The sequence below is a fragment of the Clupea harengus genome, chromosome 24 (genome assembly GCF_900700415.2).
Source record: "Clupea harengus chromosome 24, Ch_v2.0.2, whole genome shotgun sequence".
Lineage (NCBI taxonomy): Eukaryota > Metazoa > Chordata > Actinopteri > Clupeiformes > Clupeidae > Clupea > Clupea harengus.
The window spans coordinates 7,363,777-7,386,110 of record NC_045175.1 but is presented as its reverse complement, the minus strand read 5'-3'; the positions used below and the strand labels follow the sequence as shown (position 1 = coordinate 7,386,110).

At 42.2% G+C, this 22,334-nt stretch overlaps 7 protein-coding genes across 7 annotated transcripts; 4 read left to right on the top strand and 3 right to left on the bottom strand.

The window, feature by feature from the left end:
• Positions 1-576: 576 nt before the first annotated feature.
• Positions 577-2,236, top strand: LOC116219015 (B-cell receptor CD22-like). Its single transcript, XM_042703453.1, has 4 exons — positions 577-864; positions 966-1,238; positions 1,594-1,687; positions 1,978-2,236. The coding sequence occupies exons 2-4, from the start codon at positions 1,013-1,015 to the stop codon at positions 2,057-2,059; spliced, it is 402 nt and encodes a 133-aa protein (XP_042559387.1). The 5' UTR covers positions 577-864; positions 966-1,012; the 3' UTR covers positions 2,060-2,236.
• A 1,140-nt stretch (positions 2,237-3,376) lies between these two features.
• On the bottom strand, positions 3,377-4,130 carry LOC105896839 (histone H2B-like). Its single transcript, XM_031561857.2, has one exon. The coding sequence runs from the start codon at positions 3,858-3,860 to the stop codon at positions 3,402-3,404; it is 459 nt and encodes a 152-aa protein (XP_031417717.1). The 5' UTR covers positions 3,861-4,130; the 3' UTR covers positions 3,377-3,401.
• Positions 4,131-4,708: 578 nt separating this feature from the next.
• On the bottom strand, positions 4,709-5,182 carry LOC105896841 (histone H4). Its single transcript, XM_012823640.3, has one exon. The coding sequence runs from the start codon at positions 5,094-5,096 to the stop codon at positions 4,785-4,787; it is 312 nt and encodes a 103-aa protein (XP_012679094.1). The 5' UTR covers positions 5,097-5,182; the 3' UTR covers positions 4,709-4,784.
• Positions 5,183-7,821: 2,639 nt separating this feature from the next.
• Positions 7,822-22,028, top strand: LOC105896829 (histone H3-like). Its single transcript, XM_012823628.3, has 2 exons — positions 7,822-8,387; positions 21,362-22,028. Exons 1-2 carry the CDS (start codon positions 8,059-8,061, stop codon positions 21,687-21,689), a joined length of 657 nt encoding a protein of 218 aa, XP_012679082.2. The 5' UTR covers positions 7,822-8,058; the 3' UTR covers positions 21,690-22,028.
• LOC105896838 (histone H2B 1/2-like) lies at positions 8,477-9,491 on the bottom strand. Its single transcript, XM_031561860.2, has one exon. It carries the CDS (start codon positions 9,450-9,452, stop codon positions 9,078-9,080), a length of 375 nt encoding a protein of 124 aa, XP_031417720.1. The 5' UTR covers positions 9,453-9,491; the 3' UTR covers positions 8,477-9,077.
• Positions 11,248-12,379, top strand: LOC105896828 (histone H1-like). The gene has a single exon (XM_012823627.3). It carries the CDS (start codon positions 11,328-11,330, stop codon positions 11,976-11,978), a length of 651 nt encoding a protein of 216 aa, XP_012679081.1. The 5' UTR covers positions 11,248-11,327; the 3' UTR covers positions 11,979-12,379.
• Positions 13,157-13,618, top strand: LOC105896835 (histone H2A-like). Its single transcript, XM_031561859.1, has one exon. The coding sequence runs from the start codon at positions 13,192-13,194 to the stop codon at positions 13,567-13,569; it is 378 nt and encodes a 125-aa protein (XP_031417719.1). The 5' UTR covers positions 13,157-13,191; the 3' UTR covers positions 13,570-13,618.
• Positions 22,029-22,334: the final 306 nt, after the last annotated feature.

Here is a 22,334-nt window from a genome sequence, read left to right as displayed (position 1 = left end):
TATTCATTTTGAGCATTTTGTTTTGACTGCCCCCCCCCCCCCTTGGTTTCTTGCATTCCGCGGTAAAGACTAAAACTAATACTGAAACTAATAAAAACTAAACTCAAACTAAGCATTTTCAAAAAATAGAAACTAAACTAAACTAGCAAACCCGCTTTAAAAACTAATTAAAACTAAACTGAAATTGAAAACAAAAAGTCAAAACGAAATAAAAATAAAAACTAGTGAAAAACGCAAAACTATAATAACCTTGGCTCACACCGGGCAACAACACCCTCTTCTTCAGCGCAGTCCACATTGCAGATGCAGGCAGATACGTCTGTGCTGTAGAAGGTCACGAGGATCATTTATCCCATGCAGTGACGCTCAGTGTTACGTGTAAGTATGTGACCTTTGGAACAATGTCACAATGCTACAATGTGTACAGATGCCATTAATTCTAAGAACACATTTATAGGGATTTTTGACCAGTATGCAGCTTTAGAATATTATATTTGTGTGTGTGAATTATGGAATAATGTGTGAACAATAACAATAATGGATATAGCATAATTATATTTAAACTAACCTTTTTTACATTATTTTGTGCAGATGCACCAAGGAATACCTCAATATCAGTCACTCCCCCTGGTGGTGATATACTAGAGGGCAGTTCAGTGACTCTGACCTGTGGCAGTGATGCCAACCCACTAGTGCACAACTTCACCTGGTACAGGAAGACTGGAGATGAAACCTTACAGATAGGATCGGGACAAAATTACAGCGTCACCAGAATCCACTCTAAGTGCAGTGGACATTACTACTGTCTGGCAGAGAATGTTGTTGGAAGTGACCGGTCTTTATCCCTGCTGGTGGACGTCAAATGTGAGCACATATGAGATCATCTTTGCACTCATTCAATGTGTGACCTTCAGTGTCTTAGATTTCATTTGAACCTGTTTGACGCTGTTTATTTCAAACGTTAGATGCTCTGAGGAACATTACAGCATTGCTTAGTCCCTCCGTGACTATAATGGAAGGCGCTTCAGTGACTCTGACCTGCAACAGTGATGCCAACCCACCTGTGCACAACTACACGTGGTACAAGAAGTATAGCAGGACTGAATCCAGCCTAATTGGATCAGGGCAGAAGTACAGCATCTCTCACGCCAGGCTTGTACACAGAGGCCGGTATTATTGTAAGGCAGAGAACAAAGTAGGAGCCACTGCATCTACAACTCTTCCTGTACACGTGCACAGTGAGTACTGCTACATTCAGTTGTGCATTCGGTCTGGCATTAATGTTTATATCAATTTAGTTCTGTTGGCATTAACGTTTATATCAATTAAGTTCTGTAGAGTTTTCTTTTTTTAAAACAATCCAAGTTCATGACGTTTTTTGTGTTATTAATGAGCAAAATCTTCTCTATAAGTATACAAATAGTTTTTCTTTAAGTTTTTATTTTGCCTGACATACCCAAGACATACTAGAAATGGAAATTAAACCATCTTTAGAGTTACTTAGGATGATGGAGTTCCTGTATTGTGCATCACAGGACAGAGTGCTGTATTTTGTCATGTAAAATTAAATGTTTTTTATTTATTTTTGTCTAGAGCCCCCACTGTGGGGGTCCATAGGACCGCTGTTAGCACCTATACTCATCCTCATGGCTGGCACAGTGGCAGTGTGTCTCAGTGTGTGTTGGAGGTGAGTGGCCAATCAGATTACGCATTAAAAAAACACACAGACATTGACACAAACACACACACAAATGCACATATATGTACACACACACACACTTTACCTTCAGACTTTAAATGGTTTCTGTAGCTAAAGTATGTCTTCTTTCTACGTCACTTTGGCTAAAAGAGGCCGCTAAATAAATATATGTTGACAAATGACTAGTCAGATTTTCTTATCCCAGCACTGTTGTGTTTTGTGTTCTCTACGGTCATTATGTCAAGTTGTTCTGTATGTTGTTTGTTCTTGTTTTTAAGAAACACAGAAACTACACCAGCAGAAGATGACAGTATGACACACAGTGGAAAGGTAGGGTATGTGACAGAGGGAGCTGTGTGACCTGATAGGAGCAATTGCTCAGATGGACTTGCCTCTGTGAATATTTCCACTGCAACCGGTCACATCTTTTCACCCACCCACCTGATGTGATGTTTATTTCCCACCTGTACACCTATTCTCTTGCCACACTAGGAAGACTCCGGTCCCATTTACTGCAACATTTCAGCAATGCCCACAGCCCCTGGCGCAGGAGATGGCGATGACGTCCAGTATGCCACTGTTCGGTTCACCCACAGCACAACACAGGATGGGACGCCGCAAGGCTGTGCGAGCGAAGATGATGTGGAGTACGCCACAGTGAACTTTTCCGTTCTCACTACTACTGATGCCCGGTAAGTACGTTCTCACTGTTGGTGCACTTTTTGGGAAATTAGTATGTACTGTGTGGTGGGAATGTGCTGCAAGGAGTACATACTGAGCCGATGTCCTGTATTCCCACCACACAGTTCCAGTGATGGGAACTTAATATGGAGAACATGCCATGCTAATTGTTAGTGAGCTAGCTACACTTTTTTTTAGGTGAATATGCCTTGTATTCTCAATTGTTCAAACATTTCTTGCATAATTTTGACAAATCAATCTCCAAAACTGTCAGTGATATCCTCCATGTGATATTGTACACAGTGCTGCACTTTATGAAACTGCAGACTATCTACAGATGACAGATTCTAGTGCAACTCAGATAATTAGGAAAATGTGTAAACTGTGCCCCCAGGTCTGAGGAGTCTGTGATCTACAGCAACCAGCAGAATGCATACAAATGAGGACAACGGCTTCATTTCATTCCAAGTCAACGGTTAAATGGACCACCATTTTGTACTTACTTTTGTTCAGTCCAGATTGATATCAGTGTAGTTAGCTTTTCAGTATCAGTATGCTTGACTGAAGCTCAATAAAAGTGATTATGGCTGGAACTGGAGATTATGGCACTAAATCCACATCTGAAGATTTTCAATAAAAATACAAACTAGCAAATATCTTCACATTGTGTGTCTAATCTTTATAGTACATACTTTGATACAAGTACAATTGTATCAGTCAATACATCAAAAACAAGTCTTTGAATAACAATTACAAAAACTTTAAAACCACTAGACATCGTATTCTTGTAAGAGGCCTATACGATGCCTGCAACTGGTTGGATAAATGGCACTAGGCCTGAGAGTTGTCCCTTCAAAGGGAACTGGCATGGCCCCCTGCTGGTGAATGACCAGTACAACTTGGTATGAAAGACATTTAAATAAGGGAAACAATAAAAGATCCAGCTGAGGAATTTACTTTTCAGAGAAAACTTGAGGGGCTCTTAAAAGAGCCTTTGAGTAAAGTGGGGGTTTCACTAGATTTACTTGGAGCTGGTGTACTTGGTGACGGCCTTGGTTCCCTCAGACACGGCGTGCTTGGCGAGCTCGCCAGGCAGAAGCAGACGCACTGCAGTCTGGATCTCCCTCGAAGTAATGGTGGAACGCTTGTTGTAGTGAGCAAGACGGCAAGACTCACCAGCGATGCGCTCGAAGATGTCGTTCACGAAGGAATTCATGATGCCCATGGCTTTGGAGGAAATACCGGTATCGGGATGGACCTGCTTCAGGACCTTGTACACGTAGATGGCATAGCTTTCCTTCCTGGACTTTCTGCGCTTCTTACCTCCTTTGCCGGCAGTCTTGATCACGGCTTTCTTAGACCCCTTCTTCGGGGCGGACTTTGCTGGCTCAGGCATGATGATTTCTAGTTTGAAACTCAAACTGTGGTGAAGGACAGACGATGTACTGCCAATATATACAACTCTCCATGGGCGTGTCATTGTATGTCACTCAAGCTGGCCACGAATAGAATCCCAAGTCATCTCCCTTCAAAATCAATCAGGCGAGGGTTGGCTACTTTGAAGAGCAAGGTACAGCCCGTCTGGTAAACCGGCACCGCCCACAGCACGTAAGTAGGCCTATTATTCTGCACTTCCCCATCTTTTGTCACCCTTCCCGCACTTTTTCTGCTATTGTCAAAAAAGAAAACTAATGTAACCCTACGTAAATATTCCCATATATTATTGTATCCTTGCAATAGACGCGATAAAGGAATTCCAATATTAATTCACTTATTATAACTTATGACGATGACAGTATTTACAGGAGAGATGCACGCATATTTTTTTATGCTGACAAGGAAGTGAGTTGCGCCATGGTGCAATAGGCTAGAATTTGATTGTTTACATGTGCAATATTACATTATGAATCTTAATTCAAGATTGTTGTCCAAAGGGGGATATTTCTTGACTCACAACAGTAACACCTCTGTTCCGTGTCTTCATAGGCTTCTGTATGTTTTACGAACGCTAAAAGCCAGCCGTGTCCTTTTCTTCTATTAAATTAATGAAGATTTATAAAATGCGTAATAGTCAAGGTATTGGCATGAAGATGCGCTGCAGATATCTTTACCAGACATGCTTTAACCCCAAAGGGATGCTGCTGTAAACTATGAATTACAATTCTTATACAAACCAAACACGATAAATTAAACCTAGGTTTTATACAATAAGGAGTACTAGATTCTGAGCCACCAAACTACTCATCATTGGCCGTGTATGTTAAAGTGTTTAGGGCGTTGGGCGTTTCATGTTACGAGTCTGTAGACCTATGACTGGTCATGGCTTGGGAATTACTTTTAAAGATGAATTGGGTGGCTCTTAAAAGAGCCTTTTGATTCAGTTTGAGCAATAAACCTTGAGTCTTTAACCACCAAATCCGTACAGAGTACGACCTTGGCGTTTCAGAGCGTAAACCACGTCCATGGCAGTAACGGTCTTTCTCTTGGCATGCTCAGTGTAGGTGACGGCATCACGGATAACGTTTTCCAGGAACACCTTCAGCACGCCACGGGTCTCCTCGTAAATGAGGCCTGAGATACGCTTGACACCTCCACGACGAGCAAGACGCCTGATAGCGGGCTTGGTGATGCCTTGTATGTTATCACGAAGAACCTTGCGATGACGCTTGGCGCCTCCTTTACCCAGGCCTTTGCCTCCTTTTCCTCTGCCGCTCATCTTTTTTACGTTCTTCTTACTGGTAACCAGAGAGAAAATGTGAAGATTCAAAGCAGACAAATCAACTTATACTGGTTAAGAGGACCTGCGTGAGGCCTACCAAATACTCAATTTTGACCGCCCCGCCTCTATCGTCACTTACGTATTTTGTGATGTCATATGACACAGTGCATAGCCATGGCGCGAAAATGTAGGATACACCATCAAGAAACGCCCGTCAGTGAGCATCACCTCTCCCTGAAACAAACGTTAACACACAAATAGGCAACCTTGTAAAACCTTTCGATGTTGTATTTAGATTTCGCAGCATCCTTGTAGTAGTTCAGTTTGTACATCTTTTCGGGAAAGGTATACATCTAAAAACTTTTAATAACAGATGAACATAATCAGCTAATTTATCGATTTTAATTTCTTATTAAATATGGTATCAGCAGGTCGTTTGGGCATATTTTGAATAGTAATAACATTAGATGAATTACTCCTTTTCTTTTTTTCTGTCGTGGTGTTTCAAGGAAACTTAGCCTGATTGACTTCCCAACACTTCTCAAATGGTATCTCACATTGAAAGATATTCCATCCACTTTGCAAAGCAGATTTAAGACCCAGATATCCTCATGTCTACGCAGTTCAGATATATGTGACTTTACCTATAAGCATGTAATGTCATCCAATCTATAAAAAAACAGACTTATAGTGCTATGTGGACACAGTAGGCGTGACATGGGACTTTATAAGTAGACAAGGTTTAAAAACAATCATGGGTCGGCAAAGATGTTTCCGACATTGTCCGTGTTTCCATTTTTAAACAATCGATTTAATTTCCTCTCATGCACATTAATGAAAGGTCGACTTGTCACTAGAAACAAATGAGGCCCGTTTGAAAAGTCAAAATTCCGATACGGTATCTTAACTGCTTTCATTGTTTACCGAGATGCTTACCTTGTCCCATGCTGTTTGGGGAGTATGTACTTGTACTTATTGTTATTGATGTGTTTTCTTCATAACATGGGCTTGCCGTGAACGCTGTTTGACTTACGCGCTTGCAAGTTTGTTACAACACGGATATAAGGCTATTGTAAGCCCATGCATGTTTGATTAAAAGTGGAGGATGTAAACTAAAAAAAAAAAAGCCCCAAAAGAAAGGCTGGTCCTAAGAAGTGAAAGTTGACGGCACCTTGTGCAATACATTTATAGTTAAACAAAAGACTATTTTAAGAGCCACCCACTCATTTCTTTTGAATGCATCTATTCCTGTAGTGGTAAGTCTGTTCTCATACATTTTCACTGGTGAATATATGAAACCTCAGTTGTAAAGCAACAGTTAACTGCCAACTAGTCCCATTTTACTTGTATACCATTTGTATAATAAGCACATCACTCTTTCGTGTATGGCTCTTACCCAATCATTCCAGATTGTTACTTTTCAAGAATATCTGCAAAACAATCGGAACACTCGCTGTTATGGCATCCTATTTTAAACATAAGGTTGAAAATTCTCGGACATCGCACTCTAAATCAAACTAGAAAATGTGTCACTTTATTTTTCCATTCGTTTTGGTTTTCAGTGTCACGAGTTCAGAGAACCAGTGCAAACACCTCATGAGTCACAAAGGGGAGGGGAATAAGCTGCTCTGAGCACACTCTGGCATGACAGAGTAAACTATATCTAGATTGGCTCTCAGTTTTCTTACCTCAGCCGCTAAGACAACGAAGCACTAGCTGTGCTGGAATAACGTGTCTCCGTGTCAGCCCTTATGCTAACTGCAAAATGAGCGGAAAAGAGGCAAAACAGGCGGCAAGGATAGAGCCAACGCTAAGACACGTTCTGCTAGGGCTGGACTTCAGTTCTCCTCTGGCCGTGTGCACAGACTGCTGCGTTAAGGTGACTATGTTCAACCCGTCGGTGCTGGTGCGCACGTCTACATGGCCGCAGTGCTCGAGTACCTGACGGCTGAGATTCTGGATTTGGCTGGCAACGCCGCTCGTGACAACAATTAAACTCGTATTATCCCACGCCATATGCAGCTGGCTCTGCGTAATGACGAAGAGTTGAACAAATTACTCGGTGGCGTAACCATCGCTCAGGGTGGTGTACTGCCTAACATCCAGGCAGTGCTTCTGCCCAAGATGGCCGAAAAATCACGTAATTCTAAACACTACAAAGGCTCTTTTAACAGCCAACCACATTTATGAAAAAAAAAGTGTATTCCAAGGACTTACAACAATAAACTACATTAACTGCAACATAAGTTACGGCCACTGAATAGCATAATCTTCAAAATATTACGTGTCCGCACTCATTATTAAGGTGCACACAAGGAAAGGGTTTATTACCTACTTGTATTGTACTATATATAAAGGCTTTTTTCTGTATATAAATGCTTTTTTCAAGGTCAAGCAATGGGCTGATGTGCCCGTGAAGAAAGCCATAATATGGAGTATGACAGTGTTGTGGCGCCATTTTGTTTTCAGTGTCCGAGTTATGATCGCTTCGGTGCTCACATATTGCCACAGGGTTCCACAAAACGTGAGGCAGGGCTGCTTTTCAAGCCTTTATACCATTCCAACTACACAAATGTCAGTTGCAGTAGTTTAAATGGATCTTTTCCCCTTATAATTACTCTAAAAAAAGGATACCTGACTGTAAAAACATTTTTTGCAGGCTTATATCACAGTACTCTTGCTTATTTGCACCTCAGGCTGCACATATCCTGCCCTGATTAAGTTTGATACTATGTATTAGGATTAGAATTGTGATTTTTATTTCAAACGCCTCATATCTAAAACCGGAAAAGGAAAATCACAGAGTAATAGGTTGGGTTTTGTTTGAATTTTAGGCGCCACTCCAACCCAAGTCCAATCAGCGGAGACTAACGTCATCAGGGGGAAGGTTGCACTTGTAGGATATAAAAACCTATGTCCGCCCCAACTTTATACATTCTGAACATTAGACAACTGCGAAATGGCTAGAACTAAGCAAACCGCTCGTAAATCTACCGGAGGTAAGGCTCCAAGGAAGCAACTTGCTACCAAGGCTGCACGTAAAAGCGCACCGGCTACTGGTGGCGTGAAGAAGCCTCATCGTTACAGGCCCGGCACTGTGGCCCTGAGGGAAATCCGTCGCTACCAAAAGTCTACTGAGCTGTTGATCCGCAAGTTGCCTTTCCAGCGTCTGGTCAGGGAAATTGCCCAAGACTTCAAGACAGACCTGCGCTTCCAGAGCTCTGCTGTCATGGCTCTTCAAGAGGCTAGTGAGGCTTATCTGGTTGGTCTATTTGAGGACACCAACCTGTGCGCCATCCACGCTAAGAGAGTCACCATCATGCCCAAGGACATCCAGCTTGCCCGCCGCATTCGCGGGGAGCGTGCTTAAATTCATTCTTACGATATCAAACGCCAACGGCTCTTTTGAGAGCCACCTCAGTAACTCTACAAAAAGCATATTTCTTCAGTGTGTTTCCTGCAATGGTCTTTCTGAAGTGTTTTTGTGTCATGTTTGTAAAATTAGGAGATGGCCTTTATCCGGAAGTTACTATGTTTCCTAGCTCTCCACAAAATGAATGCTACATATTTTATATGAATCTACGGAGTTACAAAAAAGGTTGTTTTTGCCACAGGTCTCTAGTTAGTTGCATTATTCTCTAACAGCGATGTTTTTATTTATTTATTCGCCCTCTTTCAGTTGTTTGTGGCCAAGTGTCACAAAATAAAGCAGACAAAGTAAGGGGCGTTGAGTTGAATAATGCTAGGTATTAAGCATATATAACAAACGTTTGCGTTACCATCTTAGTTCAGGCAATTTCCTCATTTATCTTACATGAAGATGGAACTAGTTCTGAACGGTCCTTCAATCAGACTGATATTATCGATAATCAAGACTGTAGTGATGCGAATATTTAAATCGAGAAGGAGGAATAACTTTTCAGCGAAAACTTGGGTGGCTCTTAAAAGAGCCTTTGGGTGAAGTGAGGTTGACCAGATTTACTTGGAGCTAGTGTACTTGGTGACCGCCTTGGTTCCCTCGGACACGGCATGCTTGGCGAGCTCACCGGGCAGAAGCAGACGCACTGCGGTCTGGATCTCCCTGGAAGTGATGGTGGACCGCTTGTTGTAGTGAGCCAGGCGGGAAGACTCCCCAGCGATACGCTCGAAGATGTCATTCACGAAAGAGTTCATGATGCCCATGGCCTTGGATGAGATGCCGGTGTCGGGATGGACCTGCTTCAGGACCTTGTACACGTAGATGGCATAGCTCTCCTTCCTAGTCTTTCTGCGTTTCTTGCCGCCTTTGGCAGCAGTCTTTGTCACGGCTTTCTTAGAGCCCTTCTTAGGTGCTGGCTTTGCTGGTTCTGGCATGATGCTCTCAGTTAGTTATCGTTTCTGAAAACTGGTGCGGGAAGGGAGCCTGGTATAAATAGAGCGTCTTATGGAAATAGCTGACTACGTCACTCAATGCAGCAACTACCAGATTGTTGCGTCCCCCACCAAACAAGCTGGCTGGGTTGGTTACTTTGTAGCGAAGGGGGCGGGTGTAAGACAAACCACGGACCACCCATATAAACCAACTACACTTCCCTTGTCTTTTGTGTCTCCTCCCGCACTTTTTCGGTTGCCGAGGAAAGAAGGTAACCAGCTAAAGAAATATATAACAACATAACAGTTGTTAGTAACATAATAGTATATATGTATGTTGGACATATAAACACCTCGCCGTGATATAACGTGAAAGTTGAGCTAATCTCATTTGGTCACAAAACATTAGCAGAACAATTAGATCTCTGTTCAGACTGCAGGCCTTGTTTCTCAAATCAGATCTTTCAAAGGTTAGAGCAGTAGTGGGGTGGAGTTGCTGTGGAAGCACAACACATGAATAATTGGATGACACTGGGTAATGAGATGGCAGTGGTGATTGTGCAACAGATGTATACACTGCTCTCTAGGAGTTTGAAGGGGAAGAGGAGAGTGCCAAGGCTTTATTTTGGCCTGTGTCTTTGGTGTCATGGATAATACAGTCAGTATTCATGTCATCCTTCTCTAAATACTTTTCTGATGGTGAGCGGTATCTGTTGTGAAGGCAATTCAGGGCACGCTGGACAACAGGGAAAAAGATGATTTACTGGACTTGTTCTCAATGGGTCTTCCTGCTGAGCAAAACACAAAGGTAGCCGTTGAATCAATAGCCCATAAAGCCATGCTGCAGGAACCTAAATAGATAATGTTTGTCTCGCAGCCTTTTTTTCTATACCATACTGTTAACACTGTGTGGCCAGTGTTACGTTTTATTTTCACATTTTGGTTTAAATCCAATAACAATGTTACACTTGATAAATATTTGCTGCTCTCAGTCATTATTCATGCTATTCATTCACTATTCATGCATGTTGGTTTAAGTCTTATTAATTATTAGTGATATTGACATTGCAGTGGCATTGCACTGATGGTTTTCATCATCACTGAAATGGTTTGGTCAGTAGAGTAATAAAGTGATTTTGTGGCTCTTCTGTTAGGATGGCTTGGAAAGCAAGTATTAGTTCACATCTACCACTAACAGCATATACTGAGTCTATGAGTCACACTCTAATATTAGAGATCATAAGAAAGCCAGGGACATACAGAAGAGTATGTCATAGTGTGACCAGGACAACCAGTTAGTAACTGGTTACATAATATTGTAAAAGAAAAGTATTATCATGTATTAGTACACATTTGTTTGGAATAAACTTGACAGAATTTTATACCAAAAAAGATATGATGAAGATATGATTCTTTACTTCCAGACAATCTTTTAGTATGTACAAGTGAGAGATAGATATATAGGTTATCATTACAGAGGACATTTTCCTCAGCTCTGTGTATGTAGGTAATATTGTCTTGTCATTTTGTGGAAAAGGTTACAAATCCCGACAGTACAAAAGGGTGTGGGCAGTATCGAGAACAGATCCCATTTGAGATTCGCAGATAGTAGCATATTACAACATCTACTGATTACTGATGATTATTATTTGTACCATTACTTTTTAAGGTGTATACATCTCACGATTTATTTGTGTTATTGTTACAAAATTCGAGTGGAGAAAACACAAGCGAGCCCTTTGCGGAAGTGAGGAATGGGGATCTCTTCCAGTTGAGTCTCAGCGGTTCTCATGATGGGTTTAAGACCAGCCCACGACTGTGTCCGCTCATTCATTCACAGTTCGCTGTTGAGGTGTGTGCTCTGAACAACTCGATAGAATGGCAGAAACAGCTCCAGCTGCGGCAGCGGCGCCGGTAAAGGCCACCAAGAAGAAAGCACCCAGGGCAAAGAAAACTGGGCCGAGTGTTGCCGAGCTCATCGTTAAAGCCATTTCGGCATCCAAGGAGAAGAAGGGAGTTTCTCTGGCTGCCCTGAAAAAGGCTTTGGCTGCTGGTGGATACGATGTGGAAAAGAACAACTCTCGTGTGAAGTTGGCAATCAAGAGCCTGGTTACCAAGGAGACGCTGGTCCAGATCAAAGGAACGGGTGCGTCCGGTTCCTTCAAGCTGAACAAGAAACAGGCAGAGCCGAAGAAGCCAGCGGCCAAAGCCAAGAAGCCAACTGCGACTAAGAAACCCAAAAAAGCAGCAGCTAAGAAGCCAGTGGCCGCCAAGAAGTCTCCGAAAAAGGTCGCGTCCAAGAAGGTCGCGCCCAAGAAGGCCACAAAGAGTCCCAAGAAGGCTAAAAAGGCTGTTACACCCAAGAAGGCAGCGAAGAGCCCTAAGAAGGCCACAAAGGCTGTCACACCCAAGAAGGCTGTCACACCCAAAAAGACAGCTAAGAGCCCCAAGAAGGTTAAGGCAGCTAAACCCAAGGTGGCCAAACCTAAAACTGTTAAACCCAAGAAGGCTGCTCCTAAGAAGAAGTAAATGTTGCATGCCACGAGCTGGTCATTGTAAAAAAAAAAGAAAAAGGGTTCTTTTAAGAGCCACCCAAAAATTCTTTAGAATGCATCTACTTCGAGAACTGTTCCAAACCAGAGGTTACTGTTTCCTACATATTTTCTTTGAGATATTGAACGCCCGATGATGTTTAATGGCATTACAAACTACAGTATGTCAACAATTTCCCCGAATACTCCCAAGTAGCTGTATCCAATATATAGGCTATCCAAATTTAAGTAATTAAGATAACATAATTATGGCCAGATTAAAATCACGAAACTGACAGTTAATTCAACTGAAAATAAACACTTGTGAGCAGAGTTCTCAGTTTATCACCTTGTTGCGCGTGAAACAGGACTATATTTATTGATGAATTATGTAACACATCATTGCCAGAGCGCCACTTATGCCAAAGGAATTACATTGCAGGCGTATTCTATTCTCTGATAAATGTTATTTTACCAAACATGTTTGTTACATTCGCAAATCATCAAGAACACTCGCTATCATGATCACCGTACAATTAGTTATTAAGGCTATTCAAAATAAAACATCACATTGTAATGCAACAGTGTCGAGTAGGCTAGCTGACTTTTTCTATTCGTTAAAGTAACACTAAGCAACAATTTGACACTTTTTGAGATATGATTTTACAGGTACCTAGTTTTGGTACCATCCTCAAATTCAATTTGATAGTATATGGTCATGTGAAGGATAAACGCCTGTGTCTACCCCACTAGCCATGCAGGATCTGCCCTATGTAGTTCTGTGTAGCGGGCTGGTATACCTGCAAAAATGGAAGAAAAGCTTTCACACACATGACATTGCCAGCTAAACTGCCAAAAGACACCAGTTAGTGTGTTGGCAAGCTTCTATCAGTGTCAGCTGGGCTGCTGTTTGTGGTGTTTGCAAGGTTTTTTACATGCCTTTTAGGTTGTTAGCTACTAGTTTTAGAACAGAAATCCGTATTGTTGCTTTAAAGTTGTCATCGTTAGAGATTTTGAAGAAACGGTAACGGGGATGAGGGGAAGTTATGCGCCAAAGTAGATTGCGTCACACAGTGAAGTATAATTTGATTGGCTCTCAGTATTTTGGTCTCAGCCACTGAGGAACACCGACCCTTGGGTATAAAATCTCAACTCGCTCGAGAACGTTTCACAAGTTTAAGTATCGAGACGAAAACTGAATTCAAGAAATAATGAGCGGAAGAGGCAAAACCGGCGGCAAGGCTAGAGCCAAGGCTAAGACTCGTTCTTCTAGGGCTGGACTTCAGTTTCCCGTGGGTCGTGTTCACAGGCTGCTTCGCAAGGGCAACTATGCCCATCGTGTTGGAGCTGGTGCCCCGGTCTACATGGCCGCTGTGCTCGAGTATCTTACTGCTGAGATTCTCGAGTTGGCCGGCAACGCTGCCCGTGACAACAAGAAGAGTCGTATCATTCCCCGCCATCTGCAGCTAGCTGTGCGCAACGACGAGGAGTTGAATAAACTGCTTGGCGGAGTGACCATCGCTCAGGGTGGTGTGCTGCCCAACATCCAGGCTGTGCTGCTGCCCAAGAAGACCGAGAAATCCAAGTAAATCTGTTCCCTAAAATCTCAAAAAAAAGGCTCTTTTAAGAGCCACCCAATTACTTTTTAAAAGTACATTCCAAGTTGTTGAAATGGACCCCCGCCAATCAGTATTCAAGTATGATTGATATGATTTTAGGACGAAAATATATTGTGTATTTGCTGGCCAACATTCGTGTTTATTTCTACATGTGTACTGACTAATAGCACATTTTAGTGTGTCTTGTTTTATTTCGGTACTACACTGAAATGTTTTTTTGTGAATAATGACAAAGGCAACTTTTATATAACTCTTAAGAGCCACCCAATTACTCTTTAAAAGTACATTCCAAGTGGCCAGAGTGTGAGGACGGTAATAACCGGCCCTCTTTGCCTGCAATGGTGATGATCAAATCAAAAACACTAGGAGTAGCTATTGTGTTAATGGCATTCAGTCACTTTCATTATAATTGTATTCAAAGTAAGACTGCGGGAACTTTCATTATAGTAGTGTACATAGTAAGGCTGCGGGATCTTTCGTCAGTGTTCATGGGGCAACAGACCAACCATGGGTTCATTGTGTGCCATTCCCATAACGTGATGGTGTGCGGTCTTTCAAACGCACTGTTCCAATAATAAAGCCATTTAATGATAGTATGGACATCTCCTGTTTACGAAAATATATTTTGAAGGCGTAAACAAAGTATTTCTGTGTATTTGCAGGCCAACATATGTGTCTATTCGTGGTTATTTCTACATGTATACTGACTAATGGCATATTTTAGTGTTTTTCTTGTTTTATTTTGGTCCTACACTGAAATGTTTTTTGAGAATAATGACAAAAGCTATTATATATTAGGGGGCTGGGCTTTGTATGTTTTAATTTCAGGCACCACTGGAAGGCACTTACAAAGTCCAATCAGCGTAGACAGGGGGCAGGCTGAAATTGTAGGCCTTTACAGCTTTTTACGATTGGATAAACACTAAAATCAAAAGTATTACACAATTATCTAAACCTTCACTCAAGGAGCACTAAAAGCACATGTCAACCTCACACTTTTTGCAAAACAATACACAGTGATTTGCAAAACACTAAACACACCTGAATACATTAGACACAGAAGTATATTAAGATGTCACGTCCTTCCAAGACACTGATTGTCAAATTACCACACCTATGAGCCACTGGTTAAACACAGCCATCAAGTGCGCAAACACATGATTGCTTAATTGTAGACACACCAAACAGGTTTAAGCACTATAGAAATGCAACAGGTGAGTTCACCTGTCTTCAACCAAAATGGAAAGAGTCAGAAGAGAGGGGGAATCCACGAAGGAGGAAGAGGTGGAGGCCATGCCAGAGGCCAAGGTGGAGGTAGAGGAAGAGGATGACCTGAAGCAGGAGGACATGCTCAAAGAAGAAGAGGACCAAATGTATCAGATAAACTTGAATGGAGGAAGGGGGCCCATATGGAGATGACAGTGGACTTCAGGAGGAGCCCCCCACAGCACTGCCCCCCCTCATCATACACAACAGTACTGTGTTGGCTGTGGAATCCTTCAGGTTTCTGGGATCCACAATCTCCCAGAACCTGAAGTGGGAACCCAACATCAACACCATCATCAAGAAGGCCCAGCAGAGGATGTACTTCCTGCGCCAGCTTAGGAAGTACAACCTGCCTCAGGAGCTGCTGATCATGTTCTACACTGCAGTCATAGAGTCTGTTCTGTGCACTTCAATCACTGTCTGGTTTGGATCGGCCACCAAACTGGATAAGAACAGACTCATCGGTGATCATCGGTGCCAACCTGCCCACCATCCAAGACCTGTACACCTCCAGAGTCAGGAAGGGGGCAGGAAAGATCACTGCAGACCCCTCACACCCCGGACACAAATTATTCAAACTCCTCCCCTCTGGTGGACGCTACAGATCACTGTTCGCCAAAACCTCCAGACACAAAAACAGTTTCTTCCCCCTAGCCGTCTCACTACTGAACAGCTAACCCACTGCAGCATATATATTTATCCCTGCACTTCTTGCACTCTCCACTTCTTCTTTGCACTATTGTTTCACAGCTACTGTATATAGCCATTCCGCCTTGTATATATTTCTTAAACTTCTTAGACCATTGCACTGTTTGTTTTGTATTGTGTTGTAATGTATATTTTGTGTAAGCACATTGAGAGCCACTTTACTTCACCAAGTCAAATTCCTTGTTTGTGCAAACTTACTTGGCCAATAAAACCTGATTCTGATTCTGATATTCACGCAAGAACAAGAGAGAGAGAGATCATAAACATGGTTTTGGCCAATAATGCTATCAGGCTCAGAGAAATTCAAGCCAACATTAGGGGTGACCATGACATTTTCAATAATATCCATCAGGTCTCTCAGTCAACACTGGCACAACTTTATCTGTGTATTTTCAGTTTTTTTCAGTTCTTTTTTTTCCCTCTTTTTTTTATGGAATTGTAACATGTTTGTCTGATATTTGCTGAGCTTACAGTGTTATGCACACTACTGTAGTAGCATGGGACATGTTTTGTTTTTATTCTCCATGTTGACTGATTTGGGTATATGGAGAGAAATCAATTATATTTATATATCAGTCTGCAGCATTGGTCTTGTGTAGTGTTTGGTGAATGTATTGGATATTTGCACTTTCTCTGTGTACTTCACTTATACTACTCTAATCACTGAGAAGTAGAATTGCTAAAAGTGTTTTAGGTTTGCAACAGCAGTGTGTAACTGGTACAAACAGAATTAAGTCATATGCAACTTGTGTGTTTCATATGGTAACAAAATATGGTTTTGATAAATGAGTGTATAGTTTTTACAAGAATGTTTCATTTTGCAAAGGATCTGAGTTGTTTTACTAATTGGGTGTGTGGTTGTGCTAATTGTGTGAAGTGTTTTGAAAAACAAAACAAAACCATAAAAATCGTGCTTAAGCAATCAAGAAAAACTGTAAAAACCTAAATGTTCACGAATCCGTTGAAGTCGTCCGTCCGTAACGCAGTCGTAGAAGTATATTTTGGCCTTTCAACACAGAAATGGACAGTGACACTAGTGTACATATTTACAAAGGGAAAAAGAACAAATCAGCCTCCATTTAGACTGCAAAGAACCAATCAGCTTGGGTGATAGACCAATTACCAGGTCTGTGTACAGTTAGCATAGTGCTAGAACCAAAGCAGTTTGACCTGCAGAGAGGCACTCGACTGTAGAGAGGCACTCCACTGTAGAGAGGCACTTCACTGCAGAGAGGCACTCCACTGTAGAGGCACTCCACTGTAGAGAGGCACTCCACTGCAGAGAGGCATTCCACTGTAGAGAGGCACTCCACTGCAGAGAGGCATTCCACTGCAGAGAGGCACTCCACTGCAGAGGGGCACTCTACTGCAGAGAGGCACTCCACTGCAGAGAGGCACTCCACTGTAAACAACGTGACAAATAACAGTCACCTAACCTAACTTTGAACAAACTTTGACCAGGTTGGGTTCTCCCATGCATAGTGCGGAAACACTCACTTGAGTAAAACACAGCGTACAAGAGAGTGACCACTGCTCACCTCACTCATACAATCCAGGAACTAAAGTGTCATCATGCTGGGTACAAGAGGGACTCACAGCTGTCTGATGGGGTAAGCGGTGTCATTCTGGGCTTCCTCCTCCTCCTGAGTGCCTTCAGTCTCTCTGTAGGAAAGGACCCAACATGTCAGGGAAATATGTATTTGATATCATGATTTGATTGACAGGTTGGTTTATGGATTTGACTGATTGACTGGTTTCATTCGCTGAAATTCAGCACCCACCTCATCCTGTGGATTGCGCATGAGAAACACACAATTCTAACCGCAATGACTCCAATGATGGAAAACAATGCATAGTTTTTAGGGACTGCAAATATAACAAAGAAAAACAAACAAAAAACAATGAGGCCTGAGACAAAACAATCAAACATAAATGTGGCAATAACTGTGGGATTCACATCCAGTGACATGGACATCTACCAGAGACTTTGACAATCAGTATGATAGAATTCCCAGCTCCATTTCCCTATACCTCTAACTGTGATGGACACAGCAGTAGAATGATCAGCTCCATATTTACGCCTGGTCTCACAGTAGTACTGTCCTCCATCCTCAGATCTGATGTTAGTGATGCTGTACTGCTGTCCTGATCCTACTGGAGTGGACTCACCCACTGGTGGGTTGGCATCACTGCTGCAGGACATATTCACCGTATATCTCCCACGAGGACATCATGAGATGGGCTGACAGAAACTGATGTGTTCTTTGGTGAAACTTGAAAGGAAACAGCAGATAATATTTATCTAATGAATTATGAATGGGTTTGCAAAATTGTTCATGTGCTCTGCACAGCAAACATTTCCTTTTCATTTAGGTTACTTTTGTACTCACCTGTTCACTGGTGTCGATGGATGTGCCTCATGACCCTTCAGTACACAGGAATAGTGGCCCTCATCCTCGATACTGACCCTCTGGAGTAGAAGCTCAGAGTTGTTTGTTTGTTTACTGGGTAACTCTTCTCCATTCTTTCTCCATGTCACTGTGGCGTTGCTCTCCCGCCTGCAGGTGTGTCTGCAGCTCAGCTTCACCTCAGTGCCTTCAGTCACTGGACTGGAAATCCAAACAAAGAGGTCTGGGGAAAAAAAAGAGGAGCAGGAATTACAGGAACACACTTTATTAGTATAGAAGAGGTCTGGGAAGAAATAAGGGAATTGCAGGAACACGCTTTATTAGTATAGGAGAGGTCTGGGAAGAAAGAAGGGAATTGCAGGAACACGCTTTATTAGTATAGGAGAGGTCTGGGAAGAAAGAAGGGAATTGCAGGAACACGCTTTATTAGTATAGGAGAGGTCTGGGAAGAAAAAAGGGAATTGCAGGAACACACTTTATTAGTATAGAAGAGGTCTGGGAGGAAAAAAGGGAATTACAGGAACACGCTTTAAGAGGTCTGGGAAGAAAAAAGGGAATTGCAGGAACACGCTTTATTAGTATAGAAGAGGTCTGGGAAGAAAGAAGGGAATTGCAGGAACACGCTTTATTAGTATAGGAGAGGTCTGGGAAGAAAAAAGGGAATTGCAGGAACACACTTTATTAGTATAGAAGAGGTCTGGGAAGAAAGAAGGGAATTGCAGGAACACTCATTATTATTATAGAAGAGGTCTGGGAAGAAAAAAGGGAGTGCAGGAACACGCTTTATTAGTATAGAAGAGGTCTGGGAAGAAAGAAGGGAATAGCAGGAACACGCTTTATTAGTATAGAAGAGGTCTGGGAAGAAAGAAGGGAATTGCAGGAACACGCTTTATTAGTATAGAAGAGGTCTGGGAAGAAAGAAGGGAATTGCAGGAACACGCTTTAAGAGGTCTGGGAAGAAAAAAGGGAATTGCAGGAACACGCTTTATTAGTATAGAAGAGGTCTGGGAAGAAAGAAGTGAGTGCAGGAACACACTTTATTAGTATAGAAGAGGTCTGGGAAGAAAAAAGTGAGTGCAGGAACATATGTTAATGACAAATCTGCTATTTCATAATAAACAGTATTCTGACTTGTGACTGACAAATGCAGTCCAGGTTTTCCCAACCATTTTTCTGTCGCATTGTCAGTTAGAATCCTTGGGTGATACACTACTGCATCTGAGGGATTCACCTCTCTGAGGGCCAGATTTACTAACAGAATCGCGCCCACTTCAGGCGTAATTTCTACGCAATATGCGGGTAAAGACATGGAACCGTATTTACAAACGAGGCGCACTTAAAAATCGCAGATTGCAAAAAGATGGGAGGAGATGTGTAAAGTGCGCCTAATTATATATTCCGTGGTATTTACTAAGACTGCCTGACAAGAGCGCATCTCTAATTTGCGTGAGAGTTTTCCGCCTAATAAAAGCAGGCCTAAACCAGGTCTGTTCCTTTTGTAACGAAACAAGGCTTTTTTTGACATATCATCTGCTAAATGAAAACTAGTGCGAGAAATTTTACGCAATTCACGCAAATACGAACATCAGGGTTTTGGGTGGGGATACAGGTGAAAATATTACAGAAATGTTATTTGTTTAAATTTTTATATTTGATATATCATTTACTATTTTACAAGTAATGCTCTCCTTTTCCTCAGTTAAAGCTAGTAGCCACTAGAGGGCATTTATAAGTCATGACTAAGAGAGAGGGAGAGAGAGAGGGAGGGAGAGAGAGTGTGTGTGTGAGAGAGATAGAGAGAGGGAGAGAGAGAGCGTGCCTGTGTGTGAGAGAGAGAGAGAGTTAGGGTGTGAGTGTGAGAAAGAGAGAGTGAGTGTTTGAGAGAGGGAGAAAATGAGTGTGTGTGTGAGAGAGAGAGAGATAAAGAGAGAGTGAGAGAGTGTGTGAGAGAGACACTCTGCTTCTGTGTCTGGAAAGTCAGGCTGTCTGTGTCCAGGTAGACTGGAGACTCACCTGTGAGCAGGTCTGAGGTGATCGACAGTAGCATACTGGGTAGTGCAGTCCTGGCCAGCATCCTCCACACCGCCGGCACCAACAGCTCTGCTCCCCCCAGAACTCTGAAAGAATACGAATTCACATACATCTTACTCTGAAGAAAAGTCTATATGTCTTATGTTAACTTTTAGTTGTTTTATATATATTGTTTTCTTTATATACTGTATATGTGATGATATATGATATATATGAAGCATCCACACGTCTTCGTTGCTCCTTCTAAAGCAGAGAAATCAACATATAGAGGAAGAATAACTTGTAATGATGTACATGAGTACTGAGCTAGCTGCTTAGAGCAGGCTGAAGTGTGTGTGTGTGTGTGTGTGTGTGTGTGTGTGTGTGTGTGTGTGTGTGTGTGTGTGTGTGTGTGTGTGTGTGTGTGTGTGTCTGCGTATAGCAGGCTGAAGGGTGACCCATTGTTGCTGGCATTACACAGTTTTGAGACGTCTCGTACAGGGTCCACCAAAGCCACATAGAGCACATAGAGTGGCAATGACACAGACGCCATTCACAATGATTTTGAGGGATTTATTTTAAGGAAGAAATGTTGCTTTAAGAGCACAGAAAACATTGCCTGCGCCACACATGGCTATTATGTGTGTGTGTGTGTGTGTGTGTGTTTGTGTGTGTTTGTGTGTGTGTGTGTGTGTGTGTGTGTGTGTGTGTGTGTGTGTGTGTGTGTGTGTGTGTGTGTGTGTGTGTGTGTGTGTGTGTAAAATGTTTGCATTGCTGATATGAATGTATGGATGTCACAAAACTTTTTCCAGCTCAACCAAGATTGGTGAAAAAGCCAAAGGAGAGAAACTATCTGCACATTTAGATAAACTAGCACTTAACACCAAGCACCAGGCCAGAAACCCGGGTGTCATATTTCACTCAGATCTAAATTTTGAAACCCATATCAAAAATATAATTCAATTTTAGATTTTTTTATTTGCAGCCAGCATAAATTGTATAGCCTAATCTGCTGAAATTAGGAGTATGACCGTTTTTAGGAAACTCAAAGCACATTATTTGGAATCACAATCAGAAGTGCGTGTCAAAGTATCAATTTTGTTATTTGTTACTTTCGATTACTGGCCAAAGTAGGAGTAAGACTTTTTTTAGGGGTAAAACATAGTTTTAGGAAACAAAGGGGGAGGCCTGCTCCCGAGAGATTGTCTATTGCTGACGTAATTTACTCTGCATGTGCGCGTACTCTCCACTCTGAAAAGGAGGCACAAGCAAAGGGGAGTGTTTAGTAGTCTTCACCAACGTCCTCTCATTGAGAATGTTTACGCTCACTGCAGGGCAATTGCGTATAACTTTTCATTGTAACGAAGCAGAAGACAACCAGAAATAATGTCCGGTAGAGGAAAAGGAGGCAAGGGACTCGGTAAGGGAGGCGCTAAGCGTCATCGCAAGGTTCTTCGTGATAACATCCAGGGTATCACAAAGCCCGCTATCCGTCGTCTGGCTCGTCGTGGTGGTGTGAAGCGTATCTCTGGCCTCATCTACGAGGAGACTCGTGGTGTGCTGAAGGTTTTCCTTGAGAATGTGATCCGTGATGCTGTCACCTACACCGAGCACGCCAAGAGAAAGACCGTGACCGCCATGGATGTTGTTTATGCTCTGAAGCGCCAGGGCCGCACTCTGTACGGCTTCGGCGGTTAAAGATTTGATCACACATTTAAACGGACCCCAAAGGCTCTTTTAAGAGCCACCCAATTGCCTTACAAAGCCTCTATCTCAACATTTATGTTTTCATGACGCCAACCCGTACTATAAAAAGTGTTACCAATCATTTAAGATTCCCTAGTAACCCATAATTTCAATTTTATCATATCAGTTCACATACAGATGCCAAGGTCATGATCAGAATATTTGTTTAATATTTCAGCAGGGTGTGATTCAACAGCATTTCAGGTTTATTAAAAACAGCAATGTGCCATCTAACGTTAGATTAGACCTACATGTTGATTAGATCAGGTAATACATTTCTGTGCCAAAGCTATCCTTCATGTAATGGTGGAATATAACAGCAAGAACCCCCCAAAACAGTAGCCCTCACCTCGCCAAAATGCATACGATGCGATGTCATTAGGGCGCTTAAGAATTGCTATAGCTCCAAATTAGGATTCGTTGTGGGCAAGCATATTTGTGTGTCACGCGGAATCATTTTGAGCCACTCACATTCATATTGGCGTAAAAAATACAGAATATCTCCAACAAAAACGAGAAATTAAGTGATAGATTACACTATTTTGAATAGATGTGATAGTGATAGATTACACTATTTTGAATCCAAAGCCAGTGGTA

What these genes read in the sequence shown, in the direction of transcription:
- LOC116219015 (XM_042703453.1), top strand. Translation starts at nt 1,013, where the DNA reads ATGGAAGGCGCTTCAGTGACTCTGACCTGCAACAGTGATGCCAACCCA. An exon ending in TCTTCCTGTACACGTGCACA is followed by an intron (nt 1,239 to 1,593) that starts GTGAGTACTGCT and finishes ATTTTTGTCTAG; the next exon opens with AGCCCCCACTGTGGGGGTCC. An exon ending in TGTCTCAGTGTGTGTTGGAG is followed by an intron (nt 1,688 to 1,977) that starts GTGAGTGGCCAA and finishes CTTGTTTTTAAG; the next exon opens with AAACACAGAAACTACACCAG.
- LOC105896839 (XM_031561857.2), bottom strand. Translation starts at nt 3,860, where the DNA reads ATGACACGCCCATGGAGAGTTGTATATATTGGCAGTACATCGTCTGTC.
- LOC105896841 (XM_012823640.3), bottom strand. Translation starts at nt 5,096, where the DNA reads ATGAGCGGCAGAGGAAAAGGAGGCAAAGGCCTGGGTAAAGGAGGCGCC.
- LOC105896829 (XM_012823628.3), top strand. Translation starts at nt 8,059, where the DNA reads ATGGCTAGAACTAAGCAAACCGCTCGTAAATCTACCGGAGGTAAGGCT. An exon ending in CTATTTGAGGACACCAACCT is followed by an intron (nt 8,388 to 21,361) that starts GTGCGCCATCCA and finishes GTAACGAAGCAG; the next exon opens with AAGACAACCAGAAATAATGT.
- LOC105896838 (XM_031561860.2), bottom strand. Translation starts at nt 9,452, where the DNA reads ATGCCAGAACCAGCAAAGCCAGCACCTAAGAAGGGCTCTAAGAAAGCC.
- LOC105896828 (XM_012823627.3), top strand. Translation starts at nt 11,328, where the DNA reads ATGGCAGAAACAGCTCCAGCTGCGGCAGCGGCGCCGGTAAAGGCCACC.
- LOC105896835 (XM_031561859.1), top strand. Translation starts at nt 13,192, where the DNA reads ATGAGCGGAAGAGGCAAAACCGGCGGCAAGGCTAGAGCCAAGGCTAAG.